This window comes from Chiloscyllium plagiosum, unplaced genomic scaffold, assembly GCF_037043375.1.
Source record: "Chiloscyllium plagiosum isolate Xiang-an unplaced genomic scaffold, Cpla_swu_hap1 HiC_scaffold_34, whole genome shotgun sequence".
NCBI classification, from domain to species: Eukaryota; Metazoa; Chordata; class Chondrichthyes; order Orectolobiformes; family Hemiscylliidae; genus Chiloscyllium; species Chiloscyllium plagiosum.
Genome location: NW_028270172.1, coordinates 24,561,517 through 24,579,129, shown reverse-complemented (window position 1 = coordinate 24,579,129; position 17,613 = coordinate 24,561,517). Strand labels below are relative to the sequence as shown.

The following is a 17,613-nucleotide window of genomic DNA, read 5'->3' as shown; positions in this document are numbered from 1 at the left end:
TCTGTAGCTTTTTCTGCGATACTTTAGCCCCAGGTCCTGCTCCTCTGATTCGGACTTTGACATGAGCGGCATATAGACCGTAGCCCATCTCTTGCATCTGGAGCATCTTGAGCATGTTTCCTCCTCCTTCTGGTGGCAATGGTATCGAGGCTGCATCCATCTCTCACTCTGAAGTTTCCTTGATGCCAGACAGAAGGCGGAGAACCTATAGTTTCTACTGGGCCTTCTGGCTGTTCTGAGGGACCAGGTAAGTTTTTTGCTCCTGCCCAGTTTGCGAGGTAACGGCTTTTGGGTGATTTGTTCAGGACTGTATCACATATCCAAACTCTAAGTCACCGGAACTGATCTCTCATCCACCTCTCCTCATGCCCACACAGGGCCATTTCCATGGTTCCGGCAGCAAACTTGATCCCCCAAATTAAAGTTTGTCTCTTGATTAGAGGAGGTATTCCTGCTGCTGTTTTGTACGCCCCTCCATGATCTGGGAATATTTAGGTTTAACCCAGTGTGGAGTCTTCTCCCCATCAGTGACTCTGCTGGAACTATCACTGTTGTTGTGTGTGGGGTTGTCCTCTAATCGAACAGGAATTGAGGCACTTTGTTATCGATTGACACTTTAGGCTGCTTCTGTAAGCCTGTCTTCAACGTTTGGACTGCACTTCCCGCCGTTTCATTGGATGATGGATGGTATGGAGCTGTGCTCAAATTTCCTGCTGGTGAATGATGTCCGGTTGTCCCTGACCAGTACTTTTGGGAGTCCGCGTATTGTGAGCTATAATTGCAGCTTCTCAATTATTATCCCCGAGTTTGCCGAATGGACTTTGTTTGCCCAACCACTTTGAATGGGCATCCACAATGACCCGGAACATGGAGCCCATGAAAGCACCAGAGTAGCCGACATGTAATCGAGTCCAGAGTTTACCCAAGAAGGCTACTTCTTGGCTATGCGACCATTTCCAAGGCTGACCCATTCCCACGAGTGTGAGGTCTTTGGTGGCAATTTCTGTCCATATTGGCACTCTGGGCACTGACCCACCAATGCAGTTATGTTGGCATCCAACTGCAGCCACCAGACATAACTTGTTGCTAGCATCTTCAACTTGGAAACTCCTGGATGACCATGGTGGAGTTTGGCCAGTATCAGGCAGTGACCTTTACTTGGGGAAATCACCCTTGCTCCCCACAGTAATATGCCGTCCTGTACGGTGATCTAGTGTCTCTGGGTCCAGAAAGGTTTCAATCCTGGTTGCGATGGTTCTCTGTTTCCCCCATTGCCACCAGTCATTGTTAGTTTCATTAGAACTGGAATCTTTTTGTGTCTACAGTCCGATATTGTCAGCAGTGACTGGAAAGGTGTTCAGGAAGTTTATAACCAAAACAAACTCTTCCAGAGGAGGCACCATTGATGGAGTATCTGCCAGTGGGAGATGGCTTAGGGCATCGATATTAGCCACTTGGCTTCCTGGATTGTACACAATGAGAATAAGGGTTCGCTGTCGAATGCTACCAGCAGCAATGGGTGGCACAGCCTTTGTTGTCCTTCAGTATCCCTGGCAGGGGTTTCTATTACAAATTGTAATACAATAAGCTTCAATCTGCAATTTGAGAGGGAGAGGGTACAATCGGAAGTGACAATATTTCTGTTGAATAAAGGGAACTATGGAGCTATGAGGGAGGAGCTGGCCAAAGTTCAATGGTGCAATACCTTAGCAGGGATGACAGTGGAGGAACAATGGCAGATATTTCTGTGTATAATGCAGAAGTTGCAGGATCAGTTCATTCCAAAAAGGAAGAAAGATCCGAGGAGGAGGCATGGGTGGCCGTGGCTAAGAAGGGAAGTTAAGAAACATATAAAGTTAAAAGAGAAAAAGTATAACATAGCAAAGATAAGTGGGAAAACGGAGGACTGGGAAACTTTTAAAGAACAACAGAGGATTACGAAGAAGGAAATACGCAGAGAAAATTGAGGTACGAAGATAAACTGACCAATAATATAAAGGAGGATAGTAAAAGTTTTTTTAGGTATGTGAAAGGCAAAAAAATGGTTAAGACTAAAATTGGGCCCTTGAAGACAGAAACAGGGGAATATATTATGGGGAACAAAGAAATGGAGGAAGAATTGAATTGGTACTTCAGATCTGTGTTCACTGGGGAAGACACAAGCAATCTCCCAGAGGTAACAGTGGCTGAAGGACCTGCACTTAAGGGAATTTATATTTGCCAGGAATTGGTGTTGGAGAGACTGTTAGGTCTGAAGGTTGATAAGTCCCCAGGGCTTGATGGTCTATATCCCAGGGTACCGAAGGAGGTGGTTAGAGAAATCGTGGATGCGTTGGTGATTATTTTCCAGAGTTCGATAGATTTGGGATCAGTTCCTGCGGATTGGAGGGTGGCTAATGTTGTACCACTTTTTAAGAAAGGTGAGAGAGAGAGAAAGCAGGAAATTATAGACCAGTTAGTCTGACCTCAGTGGTGGGAAAGATGCTGGAGTCTATTATAAAGGATGAAATTACGACACATCTGGATAGAAGTAACCGGATAGGTCAGAGTTAGCATGGATTGATGAAGGGGAAATCATGCTTGACTAATCTTCTGGAATTTTTTGAGGATGTAACTCTGAAGATGGACGAGGGAGATCCAGTAGATGTAGTGTACCTGGACTTTCAGAAAGCTTTTGATAAAGTCCCACACAGGAGGTTAGTGATCAAAATCAGGGCGCATGGTATTGGGGGCAAAGTACTAACTTGGATTGAAAGTTGGTTGGCTGATAGGAAACAAAGTAGTGATAAACGGCTCCATTTCGGAATGGCAGGCAGTGACCAGTGGGGTACCGCAGGGATCAGTACTGGGACCGCAGCTTTTTACAATATATGTTAATGATATAGAAGATGGTATTAGTAATAACATTAGCAAATTTGCTGATGATATTAAGCTGGGTGGCAGGGTGAAATGTGATGAGGATGTTAGGAGATTACAGGGTGACCTGGACAAGTTAGGCGAGTGGTCAGATGTATGGCAGATGCAGTTTAATGTGGATAAATGTATGGTTATCCACTTTGGTGGCAAGAACAGGAAGGCAGATTACTACCTAAATGGAATCAATTTTGGTAAAGGGGCAGTACAGAGAGATCTGGGTGTTCTTGTACACCAGTCAATGAAGGCAAGCATGCAGGTACAGCAGGTAGTGAAGAAGGCTAATAGCATGCTGGCCTTCATAACAAGAGGGATTGAGTATAGAAGCAAAGAGGTGCTTCTGCAGCTGTACAGGGCCCTGGTGAGACCACACCTGGAGTACTGTGTGCAGTTCTGGTCTCCAAATTTGAGGAAAGACATTCTGGCTATTGAGGGAGTGCAGCGTAGGTTCACGAGGTCAATTCCTGGAATGGCGGGATTACCTTACACTGAAAGACTGGAGCGACTGAGCTTGTATACCCTTGAGTTTAGAAGACGGAGAGGGGATCTGATTGAGACATATAAGATTATTAAAGGATTGGACACTCTGGAGGCAGGAAACATGTTTCCGCTGATGGGGGAGTGCCGAACCAGAGGACACAGCTTAAAAATATGGGGTAGACCATTTAGGACAGAGATAAGGAGAAACTTCTTCACCCAGAGAGTGGTGGCTGTGTGGAATGCTTTGCCCCAGAGGGCAGTGGAGGCCCAGTCTCTGGATTCATTTAAAGAGTTGGATAGAGCTCTCAAAGATAGTGGAATCAAGGGTTATGGAGTTAAGGCAGGAACAGGATACTGATTTAAGGATGATCAGCCATGATCATATTGAATGGTGGTGCAGACTCGAAGGGCAGAATGGCCTACTCCTGCACCTATTGTCTATTGTCTAAGTTTCTGTTCACAAAGGTACTGATGGAACATCCTGACACCAAAGATGACCTTCAAACCTTCCTTCAAACCTTCCTTCCATCTGGACATAATTGTGTTCAGCATTAGCCGATATCTGCAAACCACATGTTCTCTTCACTGAGCCACCAGTGAGCCAACACTAACCCGATACCCATACGGGGAGGCATCGTATGTCAGCACTGCCTCTCACTTTGGATCGTGGTGGGCCAACACCTTAGGTAATGAGAGCTGCTTTTCACTTCCCTAAAGGCTACTACTTTGCTGTGCGACCATTTCCAAGGCTCGTTCTTTTATCAATGGCAGGTGTAAGGTTGCCAGGATGGAGGCTAGGTAATGTATGAATTATCTGTAATAATTCACTAACCCAAGTTCTGCTACAGATGTGAGGGCTGGGGTTCCTTTGATCACCCTCACTTTGTCTTTCAACAGGTGTAACCCAGTTATACTGACTCTGTAATGTGACTAGCTCACTTGGTGCACCTGGAACACACACTTTGCTCATCTGAGGCATACACCCATTTGGGAGAAATGTTTAAGCGCTATGTCCAAGTACTCAAAGTGCTCTTTTTTTTGGTCTTCCCAGTTATTAGTACATCATCCAGATGAATGGCAACCTGTGGTAACTCTTGTAAAATGTTCTCCATGGCCCACTGGAAAAGGGCACAGGCTGGTGACACTCCAGATGGCAGTCTTGTGGATTGATAGAAACCCTTATGGGGATTATTTGTAACGTACTCCTGGAATTCTTTATCCAGTCGCAATTGCAGGTAGGTATGGCTCATGTCCAGCTTTGTAAAGGACAACCTCTTCCCCCACCAACTTTGTGTACAAGGCCTCTGTGAGGGATTGGGTTTTTATCCAGCTGAGAAGCAGTTTACCATTTTCTTAAAATCCCACAAAGGCAAACTGAGCTGTCAGGCTTCACACACTATACAACCAGTGCTGCCCATTTGGCAAACTACACTGGTTTGATGATTCCTTCACTCTCCAGCCTCCTGATTTCTGTCTCTACTTTTTTGCTCACAAGGCAAATTGCAACATCTTGGAATTGCTTCCTGGTCAACATGTAAAATGGCTTTGGCCCTTCTGATAGTCCCAAGCCCTTCCTGCAAAACTTCTGGGTATTTCACTAAGATTTCACTGATGCAGCCATTTTCCAGTTAAAAAGTGTTGAGCTAATCTAGGCAAAACTTTCTCTCAACCAATTTCACCCCAATAAGCTTGGGCCCATCAGTGGTAATTGTACCAACTGCTTCTCATAGACCGGAACCAAAGTCGTATCCTTAATTTGCAACACTTCTCCAGTGTATGCTCTGTCTGGTTGAGGTCTCGTGCAAACTTAAGGGTTGGAAACTGGAATGAATCTTGTTAAAGATGGGTTCTGCAACCATAGATACAGCTGCACCAGTGTTGACCTCCATGGGAACTGGGTGACCATTTAACCAAACATTAATTTTAATTGATTCTGATTTTGATGTAGCTAAGCAATTTAATTGTTCCAACCCACATGTAGGGGGATTTTCTGGGGGTGGGGTGGGGTGAGGGGGTGCACTTTCCTGGGTACCGGCCTGAGTTTTCTTACTCAAGTCGGTCCTTGTCGGACCTCTTGGCTGTCTTGAGTCTGCATACTGGCAGCAACTCCAACTGCATACCAGCTCCGATCCTGAAGAATGTTTTAGCCGCTTGGCTAAGGCTTGGCTGTGCTGTGGGATTCTGCTGTGGGCTGGCCTAGGATCCCTGTGCTCAGCACATGCCTTGCGTGAGGCTTTGTCAGTGCCTACACTCAAGTGGTGTTCCCCAAGCTCATTTGGACAGGAGAAGGTGTTCAGCAAACTTTGCTCAGGATATTGTGCACGTCACACAGCTGCTGAAGGCACAGAAATTTTCTTCCATGAAAAAAAGATAATTTAGTACAGACACAATGCAACTTCTATATTGTAATATTCTTGATTTTAGTGGGAAGTAAAGCCACATTAAACATCAGTTTGCAATATGCAGGGATAACATCAGTGCTCCAAGCTGTGTTTATCAAGTGTTATTCTGCCAGGCTGTGAATCAAATTCATAGCTATGTCTAAATAAGTATTTGCATTGAATTAAATTTTTAACTATCCTTCATACATTAATGCCAAAATCAAAAATTTTGCCACTGGCAATACCCAATTTATAGCTTCCTAACTCTAATAGTCTGTAAATATATATGTTGATAACTTGGTAGTTAATGGATTCCTGCAATGTCTGTAAGCAAATTCATTTAGTTAGATTGGAACTTGAGGCCTCAGTTTCTGGATGAAGACACTCCTTGTACTGACCATTAACCTTCCCTGGAAGCAAGAAACTGTCATGTTGTCATTTTGAAATGTTTTCTATGTTTCAGCACTCACCAGTCGCTGGATCTTTAGCGGGATCCTCCATATTTGCACTACCAGACACGCAAAAAAGACTTTTGAAGTTTGCCAATAGTTGGACTGTACTGCGGTTTTTCGATGCCATCTCTTTTTATCTTATCTTATGATTAGCTCATCCATTTTGAATGACTCCACTTGACTTTGCTCTTTGTTGCAATCTGACTTTTACACCTGCACTTTCTTCAGATCCAAACCAAGACAAGGTTTGCATTCTTCTCCTAAATCTATGTGTCTATCGATTCCTTTTCAAGGGCTTTCTGCCATGGTTCGTTCCTGTAATTTGCAGATTTTTTTTCCTCCAAAATCCACATTCTTCTTGAGGCTATTAATTTCAAAATCAGTGTTGCTATTTTCCATTTCTCCAACAGGATTGTAGAACTGAAACTGTGTCCATGCCACCTAACATCTTTTTTTCCCGACTGTCTTTACTTTTTTTTTCTTGATCGTGGTGTTACAATATTTTTGACTGTCAGCTATAGTCTGTGTAGTACTCTTACCTCCAAGTGAGCAGGTTGTGGGTTCAAATCCTATCTAGAGACTGGAGCACTTGATCACTGACCTATTTCTCCTATTTACTTGGATCTCGCGTACTGATCACAGTGTAGTTCAGGGGGACTGTTGGAAGTGCCATCTTTCAGGTCATGTTAAACCAAGGACTCAGCTTCCCTGCAGTGCACAGAGATTCTATAGTACTACTCGGGCAGCAGGGCAGTTCTCAGTCTCTTGACCAGTATTTTCCCCTTTTAATCAACATAATTAGAAAATGGATTAAATGTTCCTTGTTGCAGTGCACGTTGGTGTGCACAAACAGCATGTTATCCTTTCTACATTACAATAGTTCAAAACTTCTCAAAAGTAATTCATCAGAGCCAAAGAACTTTGGAGAGCATTCTGGTCATAAAAGGTATTATGGGAAGATTCCTTCTCTGACGTTTTTAATATATTGTTCTTTTTAAAATTTGCATAGCATCAGATATATTTTAAGTGCTTTTAATATTTTGGCAATATTTTTTTTGTAGAGAAAAAGTGCAGAAGCAGGGTGGCACGTTTCCAGCTTCTGAGCCACACTTTTCGATTGCACAGCTATTTATACTTCCTCAAGTGTGTGGATTTATCATGCGAATAACAGCCTCCTGATGAACAGAGGGAGCTCGGTTATTTGCAGTGCCACTGCTGATTTTAAGGGTTTTGACACAACATCAATCTCAACATTGTAAATGTGAACTCAGTCATTTTTATTTATTTCAACACCAGTGCATACATTTGGACCTGTAACCCTTTTATGATGCCTCTTTTTTATAGATTGTATTTGCACAACCCAATTTAATACCATAAAACATCATGTCAATTTTCTCTTTCAGTTAAGCCCAAAACGAACACTGAACAAACAAAAGGAGTAATTAGAACTGGTCAAGAGCAATTTTAAAATTACCTTTACAGAGGTAGGGAAGTTTAGGGAGATGTTGTGTGTGATGAGCATAAGCAGTTCCAAAGATCATCTATCTTCCTGTTTCCCCCCACTCCCCCAAACTAATTGAAATAACTGCTCTGAGGCCAGGTCCCATTACCGAGTCACCCTTTATTTACTAGTGCACAGTAGACTGGTTGTGGCCACCCTGCTGAGTCATTATTCAACTGAGGAGATTGTAATTTTATATTGTTCAGTTAAGGCTTTCCTGATTGGGGTTGTTAACCTGGGCTAATCAAGGTCGTCTTAGTCAATGGGGTCCAACTGGTTCCAATCACTACACCAGCCTGATTCCCAAAATCTGTTCTGTATCTAGGAAACATAAGAACTAGGAGCAGGAGTAGGCCATCTGGATTCCTCTTCATATGGACGCACTGGTTACAAAGGCCCAACAATGTCTCCTCTTCCTCAGGCAGCTGAGGAAATTTGGCATGACGGTGAAATCCTTGCCAACTTTTATAGGTGCGCCATCAAGAGGATTCTGTGTGGATGTGTCACTACCTGGTATGGCCACTGTACCATTCAAGATCGGAGACCGTTAGAGAGTGGCGAACTCTGTCCGGACAAACACAAAGTCCAACCTCCCATCTATAGAGTCCATCTACCAGGCCCACTGTTAAGGAAAGGCTGCCAGCATTCTCAAAGATCCATCCCACCTGGCAATGTTTTTCTACAACCTCTACCATCGAGGAGAAGGTACAGAAGCCTGAACACACGCACCAGCCGGTTTTGAAACAGTTTCTACCCTGCTGTTATTTAAAATACTGAATGGACTCTCAAACTCTTAACACTCGCCTGTGTCTTTGTGTTTTTGTTTTTGCTGCTGTTTACCTATTATTTACTTATCTATGCTATTTAACTCTGTGATCTGCCCGTATTGCTCGCAAGCCAAAGCTTTTCACCATGCCTCGGTACACGTGACAATAAATTCAATTCAAATTTAAATTCAATAAGATCATGGCTGAACTTTTCATGGACTCAGCTCCATTTACCTACCCTCTCACTGTATTCCGTAAGGACTAGGAGCAGGCATTTCCAAACCTGACTGTAAACAAATCTTTGTGCTGTGCACTGGATTAGTTTAGCATCTGGGTATTCCTTTGCAGACATACTCGTCACCTGAAGAGACTGCAGTCTATGTTGGGTTGTTGAAAGGGACAGTTTTGACCAGATGCAAGGTTTGGATTTGCCTATGCTTCCACAAGCAAGCTGTGTTCCTTGAGGTTGAGGCAGTTCATTCACATTATTTATGCAATGGCAATATTTAGTTTGACAATCCCCAGTATTCAGATTCTATGATGGTCAAGACACCCCATTGGCACTCAAAGAGTAATTATGTTGTGCTGAACTGTAAATCTTTGTAGAAAAAGGTCAATCTCAAGCACTTTTTTTGTTAAGCTATGATGAGTTGGACATTCAAGCTGTGGCTATCATAAAACTAAGCCACACAATAAGTTGCAATTTTGTTAAACCAGCTTTGTTTATCTTACAAGTGCTTGTCTTGCAGTTTGCTGAGTCTGATGCAGTATTAATGTTCAGCACTGTGATTAAGACTGGGTGGGTTTGGCTGATTTAATGAATTCACTGTTGTTAGCTGGGTGGTAGTAGGAGTGCTGAAATTTCACTTAAAATAGGATTAAACAGGATCAAGGACAAAGCCAAGATTATTGCTTCAGATTTGATTTCTGTTAAATCTTGTTGGAGGGTGGGATTGTACTTCAAAGGGTGGTGCCACTTTATAGTGGATTCACCCAACAGTAATTATGCAAGCACAAAGATGAAGAATGGGCATCTGAGGGAGTTACTCTAAGTTTGAGATTTCATGGAATTGGCTTTCTTCAATGTTGCAAAGTAGATTTCTATCCAATATTTTCATTTAAAGTTCACTGTAAACCTCAGCTTATATAGGCAGTCCTATGTTTCTTAGCAGAAAATTGACCTTTTGGCCAAACTGTTTGGAGTTGTTGTATGCTACAGATTCAATGCCCTACTATTTTTGTGGACTCCATTCCACAGGTTGACATTGCACAGATGTTGGGAGAAAGTGAGAACTGCAGATGCTGGAAATCAGAGTCAATAAGTGTGCTGCTAGAAAAGCACAGCTGGTCAGGTAGCATCTGAGGAGCAGGAGAGTCAATGTTTCGAGCATAAGCTTTTCATCAGGAATGTGGGCCCCCACGTTCCTGATGAAGAGCTTATGCTCAAAACGTCGACTCTTCTGCTTCTCGGATGCTGCCTGACCAGCTGTGCTTTTCTAGCAGCACACTTATTGGCACTTTACAGATGTTGAAAAAATATGACCATCTGAAGCTAAATGGTGTTTAGTTTCCTGAAGGAATAAGCAATTATTCAGTACCAAAATAAGTCTCCCAATTTAAAATGAAAACACTTCATAGAAGCTGGGTGCCACTGGCTAAGTTGGCATTAATTGCCTATCCCTAAATGGCACCTGAATGGCAATGGTGAGTCAGCGTCTTGGCCAAAAGACGTCCTGAGTGTGTAACTAGACCCACAGTGCTGTCTGGAAGGGAGCATCAGGATTTTATCTGAATGGCAGTGAAGCAACAGTGTTGCTGTTCCAAGTCAAAACTAGGGAACTTCCAGCTGGCAGTGTTCCCATGCACCTGCCCATGTTCTTCTCGATGGAGGTTGTTTATTTGGAAGGTTCTATCAAAGGAACATTGGTGAGTTGCAGTGCACTTTTTGTAGATGGTATAAACTATTGGCACTATGCATTGGTGATAAAGGAAGAGAATGTTAAAAGTGCAGAATGTGGTGCCATTCAAGTGAGCTTCCTTGTCCTGGATAATGTCACACTAACTGAGTGATTTTGGACTGTAGTCAAGTGGAGAGTAGTCCATCACGATCCTAACTTATGGTTTGCATGTTTTTGGGAGGTAAGTAATCTCTGCAGAATTCTTTAGCCTCTGACCTGTACTTGTAGTCACAGTATTTAAGTGACTGATCCAGTTAAGTCAATCATAAGCCTGTAGGGTATTGATTTTTAATGGGATATTCAGCAATGATAGAATCTAACCATTGACATTCATTGGCACTATCCTTTTGGAGATGCTCATTGCCTGGAACTAGTGTGTTGTGAATTTTACATTGTTAACCAACTCCAGTCTCAATGTTCATAGAATCATAGAATCCCTACAAAGTGGAAAGAAGATGTTTAGCCCATTGAGCCTACACTGATCCTCTTGAGCATTCCACCCAGATGCAGCACACTATCCTGTTCCTGTAAGCCTCATTTACCATGACTATCCCACGTAGCTTGCACATCTCTAGACACTACAGTCAGCGTAGCATGGCCAATCTGACTAACCTGCACATCTTTGGATAGTGGAAAGTAATTGGAGTAGCAACAGAAATAAGTTGTAGGGGTAGAATTAGGCCATTCACCCCATTGAGTCTGTTCCACCGTTCAGACATTGCTGAGGTCCTTTTTCAACCCCAGCGTTCCATTGTCCTCTCTCTTGCTTCTCACTTACCTTTTCTATACATCAAAAGAAAACGCTTGCAATATTTTTTTTTCATTCCGATTCATCTTACCCTCATTTCAACTTCTCTCCTCTTACTGCTATTTTAGTTGTTCTCTGCTGGCTTTTAAAGGCTTCCTGTTCCTCTCCCTCTGGGCCAAATGGTTCTGTGAAATATGGCTGTACTTCTGAGGGGAAAGCATCAGTAGTGTCCTTGGAATCTGGTAAAGTATTTTGTTTTGTAGTTTCATTCTAACTTTGTCAAAAAGAGAATGACATTGGTGCCAAAAATACACCTCGCAGCATAAAAACATTGTGCAAATTTTTGTGTTCCATAAAATTCTGCACGCAAACTATTTTATTCAGTAATATTTAACAAAAGCTTCCTCTGACTCTGCAGATTTCAGAGTTGTATAAACATAAATCTGAATTTCGTAATCTTAGATGTATTTCTGTGGATGGGTTCATTCCCTTGGAAGTGGGGGAGGGAACAGCTCAAAGGTGAGATAGCAGTTTAGACAACTGCATGTTGGGCAACATCCGTGGTGCATGACCGTTGGTGAAGTAAAGCTGGTGAATGTTGCTGAATTTGATAATGTCTGTCAGAAGCTCCATTTTTGCAGCATAGGGGTAATAGTAAAATGATGCTGAGTGTGAAAGATTGCAACCTTTAATGTCCTATCTCCTATATTAAGACATCTGAGCTCAGGGATTAGTCCAAGTATTTTGGGCACCAAAAATGTCTCATGGAAATTAGGAACAAGCTTGCACTTATACCTGTTAATCATTTCACACTTGTGCATGTCAGCCCAATAGTGTTTGTACGGTTAAGGAAGTGTGATGTATAGTTGTTGGGAAGATTTGGGGTAGCTCAGTGGCTAGCACTGCTGTCTCACAGCACCAGGGACATGGGTTCAATTCCACAATTGGGTGACTGTCTGTCTATGTGGAGTTTGCACATTCTCCCTATGTCTGTGTGGGTTTCCTTCTGCTGCTCTGGTTTCTTCCCACAGTGTGAAGATGGGCAGGTTAGGTGGATTGGCCATGCTGAATTGCCCATTGCATCCAGGAATGTGTAGGCTAGGTAGGTAGCAATGTTGCATCCACCTCTGGTTTGAAAGGTGCTTTCTTTAAAAAGTGTTAGATATACACACTTGTACAATCAGTGGTTTTATAAATGGCATACCTTAGTATTTTAGTTGACAGATCTTCATAACTGTTGTGATAATCTCTTTCACCAACATCTAACTCTTCTCCATTCTGTAGTCAAGTGCTTTATTTCAAGAGCAAAGAGTAGTTCTATCAGAAGACTGGTAGCTTTGGAAAATCCGGAAACGTTTGAGCGCCGTCCTGGCCACTAGCAGAAACGTATCGTACAGTGCTGCTCTTTTATGGAAGCTTGGTACTAATTTATAACTAGCAATAAAAATCGAACTTGTGTTCTCCTGAGATTTAAGTCATGCCACAGAACAATAAATAGGTTGTCAATGGGGCCATTTGGTCAGAAGAATATTTTGATTCCTTTTGTGATCTTTGAACAATGGCAGAGGGGAGGAAATTTGTTCAGGAGCTTTGTGTTCCCAAATGACCACAGATGGCTTTTGTGGAGTCAGTAACTGGGGTGAACCTGGGAATCTCCTGCTTCATTCCGATTGGAAAAGTTTGCACAGAGAAAATAAAGCTTCCTGTACTGAAAATATAACATTGATTACACAAACTAAACATAAGTAACTGTTGGTTGAGTCTTCAGGTTAGCAAATTTATATGCGTGCAAGTTGTTAGCTTTTTAATATCTTGTATTCTGAATGCTTCACAATGTTAATGAAATGGTGTGAAGGAGGAGAATTTGCAATTCTGGGTACTTGCAAAGAGCATCATGGAATGAATTGGATCATCTTCCATGCTCTGTGTTTTAGTTTTGGCCTAAGGCCAGTTGGGATTACATTTGTTTCTTTTTGTTCTGTTCCCAAAGGTTGACTAATTGTAGCATCCATGTAGAAATATAAGTGGCAATAATGCTTTTGAATGTAATTAGAAAAACACCTATGTAGTTCTGAATTGTATGTATTACTTGATTAATTGTGGTCGACTTTTATTATACTCACCTATCAGGAAGCTGCATTTTACTGTATGGTCACAATGCAGTGATGGAGTTCAACTTCCAATCACGTGCTCTTAGTGAAAACACAACAATATTCTTTACTATACATTCCAAGCCTGCTTGCTCATGAAAAATGTAACTAAGTTTGTTGCTACTGCAAGTGCCAATACTCCAAATCTACATTGACTTCTTTAATATTACAAATATTTTGTACTTTGTTTGAACTGCAATGTAGATGCTTCATCATCATGTGTCTAGGCTGGTGTTTCTTCTACATATGCCACCTGGGATCTTTTAAATGGAGGAGTGACTGACTTATGAATGCAGCTGTTTTTATTATCACATCTACTTAATTTAGTCAAGTAACACTTTTTTTTTGAGTCTTGCAATCCACACACCATTCATGTCATCCCAGTTATTGATTTGCTGTTTTGTTTCTTTTTAGTTTTCCATCTGTCTGAGAAAGTCACCTCGGTGGTACCGGAAAGTGCCCTGCTGATTGTACTGGGCCTCATCCTGGGAGGAATTGTCTGGGCCGCCGATCACACTGCCTCCTTCACTTTAACACCAAATGTCTTCTTCTTTTACTTGCTGCCACCCATTGTACTGGATGCCGGATATTTCATGCCCAATCGGCATTTCTTTGGGAATCTTGGAACCATTTTAATGTATGCCGTCATTGGAACAGTATGGAATGCTGCTACCACTGGTCTCTCCCTCTATGGTATCTTCAAAACGGGTATTATGGGTAAGGAGTGTGGCTTTGTATTATCGAATGGAAGTATGGCCAGACTATAATAACCAGGCGACTGACTGACTGTGTGGTGTTTGCACATTCTCCCCGTGTCTGTGTGGGTTTCCTCTGGGTGCTCTGGTTTCCTCCCACAGTCCAAAAATGTGCAGGTTAGGTGAATTGGCCATGCTAAATTGCCCGTAGTGTTAGGTGAAGGGGTGAAATGTAGGGGAATGGGTCTGGGTGGGTTGCGCTTCGGAGGGTCAGTGTGGACTTGTTGGGCCGAGGGACATGTTTCCACACTGTAAGTAATCTAATCTTTTTAAAAAAAGTAGTGGTCATTGCTCTCTGGAGTATAATATAACTCTAAATGTTTTTTTTAACTTCTTGACTTCTTTCCCTCAACATTTAATACTGATTGATAGGATTTCTAATTGATTGGCTAGAGGAAATGTGTATGAGTAACATTACTGTTGATAGTAAAGGCTTGGATTGTACCAGTTTTGCTAATTCTTTGATTTAAATCCAGGATGAACTGATTTTTCACATGTGGAAGTTTAGCTTTAGCATGCACATTGAATCAATGACGTGGAGGTGCCAGTGTCTGACTGGGGTGGACAAAGTTGGAAGTCACGTGACACCAGGCTATAGTCCAACAGGTTTATTTGAAATCACCAAGCCTTTGGAGTGCTGCTCTTTTCACACAGGAACATGATGAAGGAGCAGCACTCTGAAAGCTTGGTAATTTCAAATAAACCTGTTGGATTATAACCTGGTGTCATGTGACTTCTGACATTGATTCAATGTTCTGAAAACTGAGGGGTACGCTTCGCCAGTGATCCTTGTGTTTGTAATTAAGATGTCATTATTGCTAAGTTAGAATAATCACATTCATGAAATAATTCTAACACTTCACTATCCAATCTGAGCCTTTAGTCTCTACTGAGGAGCTAGATCAATGTTTAGAATTACTGTACAGGTCCTAGTATATTATATGTAGATACACTTTTTAGTGGTTAATGAGGGATCTGTTTGTCGTGAAGTTGAGCAGTTGCAAAAGAAACTTGCCTAACCTTATTTTATTCTGCAGTACGTGTAGCCAGTTGGGTCATTTTACAGATGAAATGGAGAGCCAATTTACTACCAAGGGTCCTCAGCTGCAATTTCAACATTAACTCTTTCAGAGTCTTTACCTTGTACAATTATTCCTTGCTGGGAAGTATCTTAACTTTTGCTTTTGCATTTGTGTGTAACAATATAATACACCTGCACACATGCATTGCGTTTTCTTCCTGATTCACTTGGTCTTAGAGGCTTGGCAGCTCTTTAGTGTCTGGAGAAAGTTCACTAGCAGTCTTTTCTCCCTCCCCTGATCTCCTGGTTTTGGCAGCTGCCCACTTCCTACCTTCTAATTCATACATAACACACTGTTTCCCTGCCAAACTCTTTTGCCCTCTTGTGTCCAAATCCTCCAGCTTTCACTGGTCGTTCTGTGCTGAACCAATGCTCACTTACTGGTTAGTGTAAGAATGGAGCAGATGGGCTTCAAAAGGTATGAAGTATTTACCTTTTTTGCTTTGTCAGAATTATGCCCACCATTGACTTACCACTAAGGTTTTGGAGAGTGTCTGACCATGAAGAGACTTTTTTTTTTGTTTTCGTTGCGTCTTTCTCGAGGCTCCCTGTCACTATCCATCTCGTAAGATTATAATTCTGTTCTTTTGTTTTCCTCCTCCTCACTTTCCGAACTAATTTTCAACGTTCACTTTCAATTTGGATGATACATCTTGGCCCATCAGGATCTTGAGCTAGATCTATTTTATCTGGAAAATCTTACTGCAGATGGGCTTGGGTCAGGTTAGGATGCACACTTACTGCATTGTCCATACAACCTCCCTCCTCCACCTGCAGGATGCTTTCTTCTAAGATAAAATCAAATTGAATTTTTTCACCACTCCAGTCACTTTAGACAACATTTGCACTGACTAGAAACCGCAGGGACCCATTATGATGTTGTATGGGTGCCCATTTGCAATCAAGTCACTAATTGAACATCCCATCCTTTTTTATTATTTTGAATCCCTTTATAACTTCACCCTTCCGTTTGCCTAACCATGTCCAGCCCCAAGATCCTCTGACACACCCTCGATTTTTCTTTTTCCTGTCACTGGTGCTGTTTTGTACTACTAGGTGTCCATGAATTCTGTTCCTAACCCTTTCCAGATCTCTCTCATCTTTTTTAAGGGGCTCTCTAAAGCCTATCGTTTGTAATATCTCTTTGGGTAGTTTAGTGACGATTGTTTACTGCTAATATTTCTGTGAAGCATCTTGGGATGTTTTGCAACATTAACTATGTGCCGCTCAAATGCAAGTTGTTATTGTTACCCTAGTCACAACTGAAAGTTAAAATTCCTTGTGGTCTCAACTTTGTTTGCAGGACCCCTACAGGCTGGTCTATTGGAATTCCTTCTGTTTGGCAGTCTGATTGCAGCAGTTGACCCAGTGGCTGTGTTGGCTGTGTTTGAAGAGGTCCATGTAAACGAAGTGTTGTTCATCATTGTGTTTGGAGAATCTCTACTGAACGATGCTGTCACTGTGGTAGGTTTAGCAGCACGTTTAACTCCTTGGTCATTCTCCTTTTCTAATTGTAAATGAAGGGACCAAATTCAGATTTGTGCCGATGTGTTCATTTTCAATTTGGATGATACATCTTAGCCCATCAGGATCTTGAGCTAGATCTATTTTGTTTTTTTTCTGTATCCAAACCTGTGACAGGAGATTTGTGTGGAGCCAAATCACTGGTGTACAATATGTTTATTATTCTGGCTGACAATTGGTTTTTGTGTAGTTTTCAGCTGTTTCAGAGACGAGTCACTGAACTTAAAATGCACCCCAACGCCCAACAATTACAACTGAAGTTTCAGTCTTCTTGTTACTCATCCACTCAATATAAGTATCTTTGCTGCATAGACTTTCACTTTGAGAGGGAGATCATGTCGAACAAATTTGATTTGAATTTCTTTTAAGGAAGTGAGTAGATGTGAGTAATGCGATTGATGTAGTCGACATGAACTTCAAGAAGGCTTTTGACAAGGTCTTTCAGGCAGACTAGTGAAGAACTGAACAGCCTATGGTCTCCAGGACAATTTAGCAAACTGGATCTAAAATTGATCTAAATGACAGGGAGCAGTGATGGTCAAGGAATGTTTTGAGTGAAAGTTATTGGTGTGCTATAGGGTTTGGTGCTGAGTCCCTTGCTGTTGATTATATGCATTAATGATCTGGATATGAATGTAGGAAGTATGATCAGTAAGACTGCAGATGGCATGAAAATTGGTGGTGTGATAAACAACAAGGGGAAGCCTTCCATTACAGGACAGTATCGACAGGCTGATCAGATGTGCTGAATATGACAATTGGAATTTAATTCCAAGAAAGGTGAGGTGATATAATTTGGGAGGACTGATCAGGCAAGCAAGTAAGTTGAATGCTAGCACCCTAGGAACTACAGGGGAGTGGAGGGACCTTGTGGTGCAAGTCCATATATCCCTGAAGATCAAA

The 17,613-nt window shown here is 42.0% G+C and overlaps 1 protein-coding gene across 4 annotated transcripts in view; it reads left to right on the top strand.

The window, feature by feature from the left end:
- Positions 1-17,613, top strand: part of LOC122564452 (sodium/hydrogen exchanger 3) — a 131,276-nt gene that overhangs the window by 68,367 nt on the left and 45,296 nt on the right. For all 4 annotated transcript variants that reach the window (XM_043719350.2, XM_087978550.1, XM_087978552.1 and 1 more), the window contains 2 exons: positions 13,765-14,067; positions 16,490-16,650. In XM_043719350.2, coding sequence (XP_043575285.2) covers positions 13,765-14,067; positions 16,490-16,650 — 464 coding nt within the window. The remainder of the gene's footprint in view (positions 1-13,764; positions 14,068-16,489; positions 16,651-17,613) is intronic.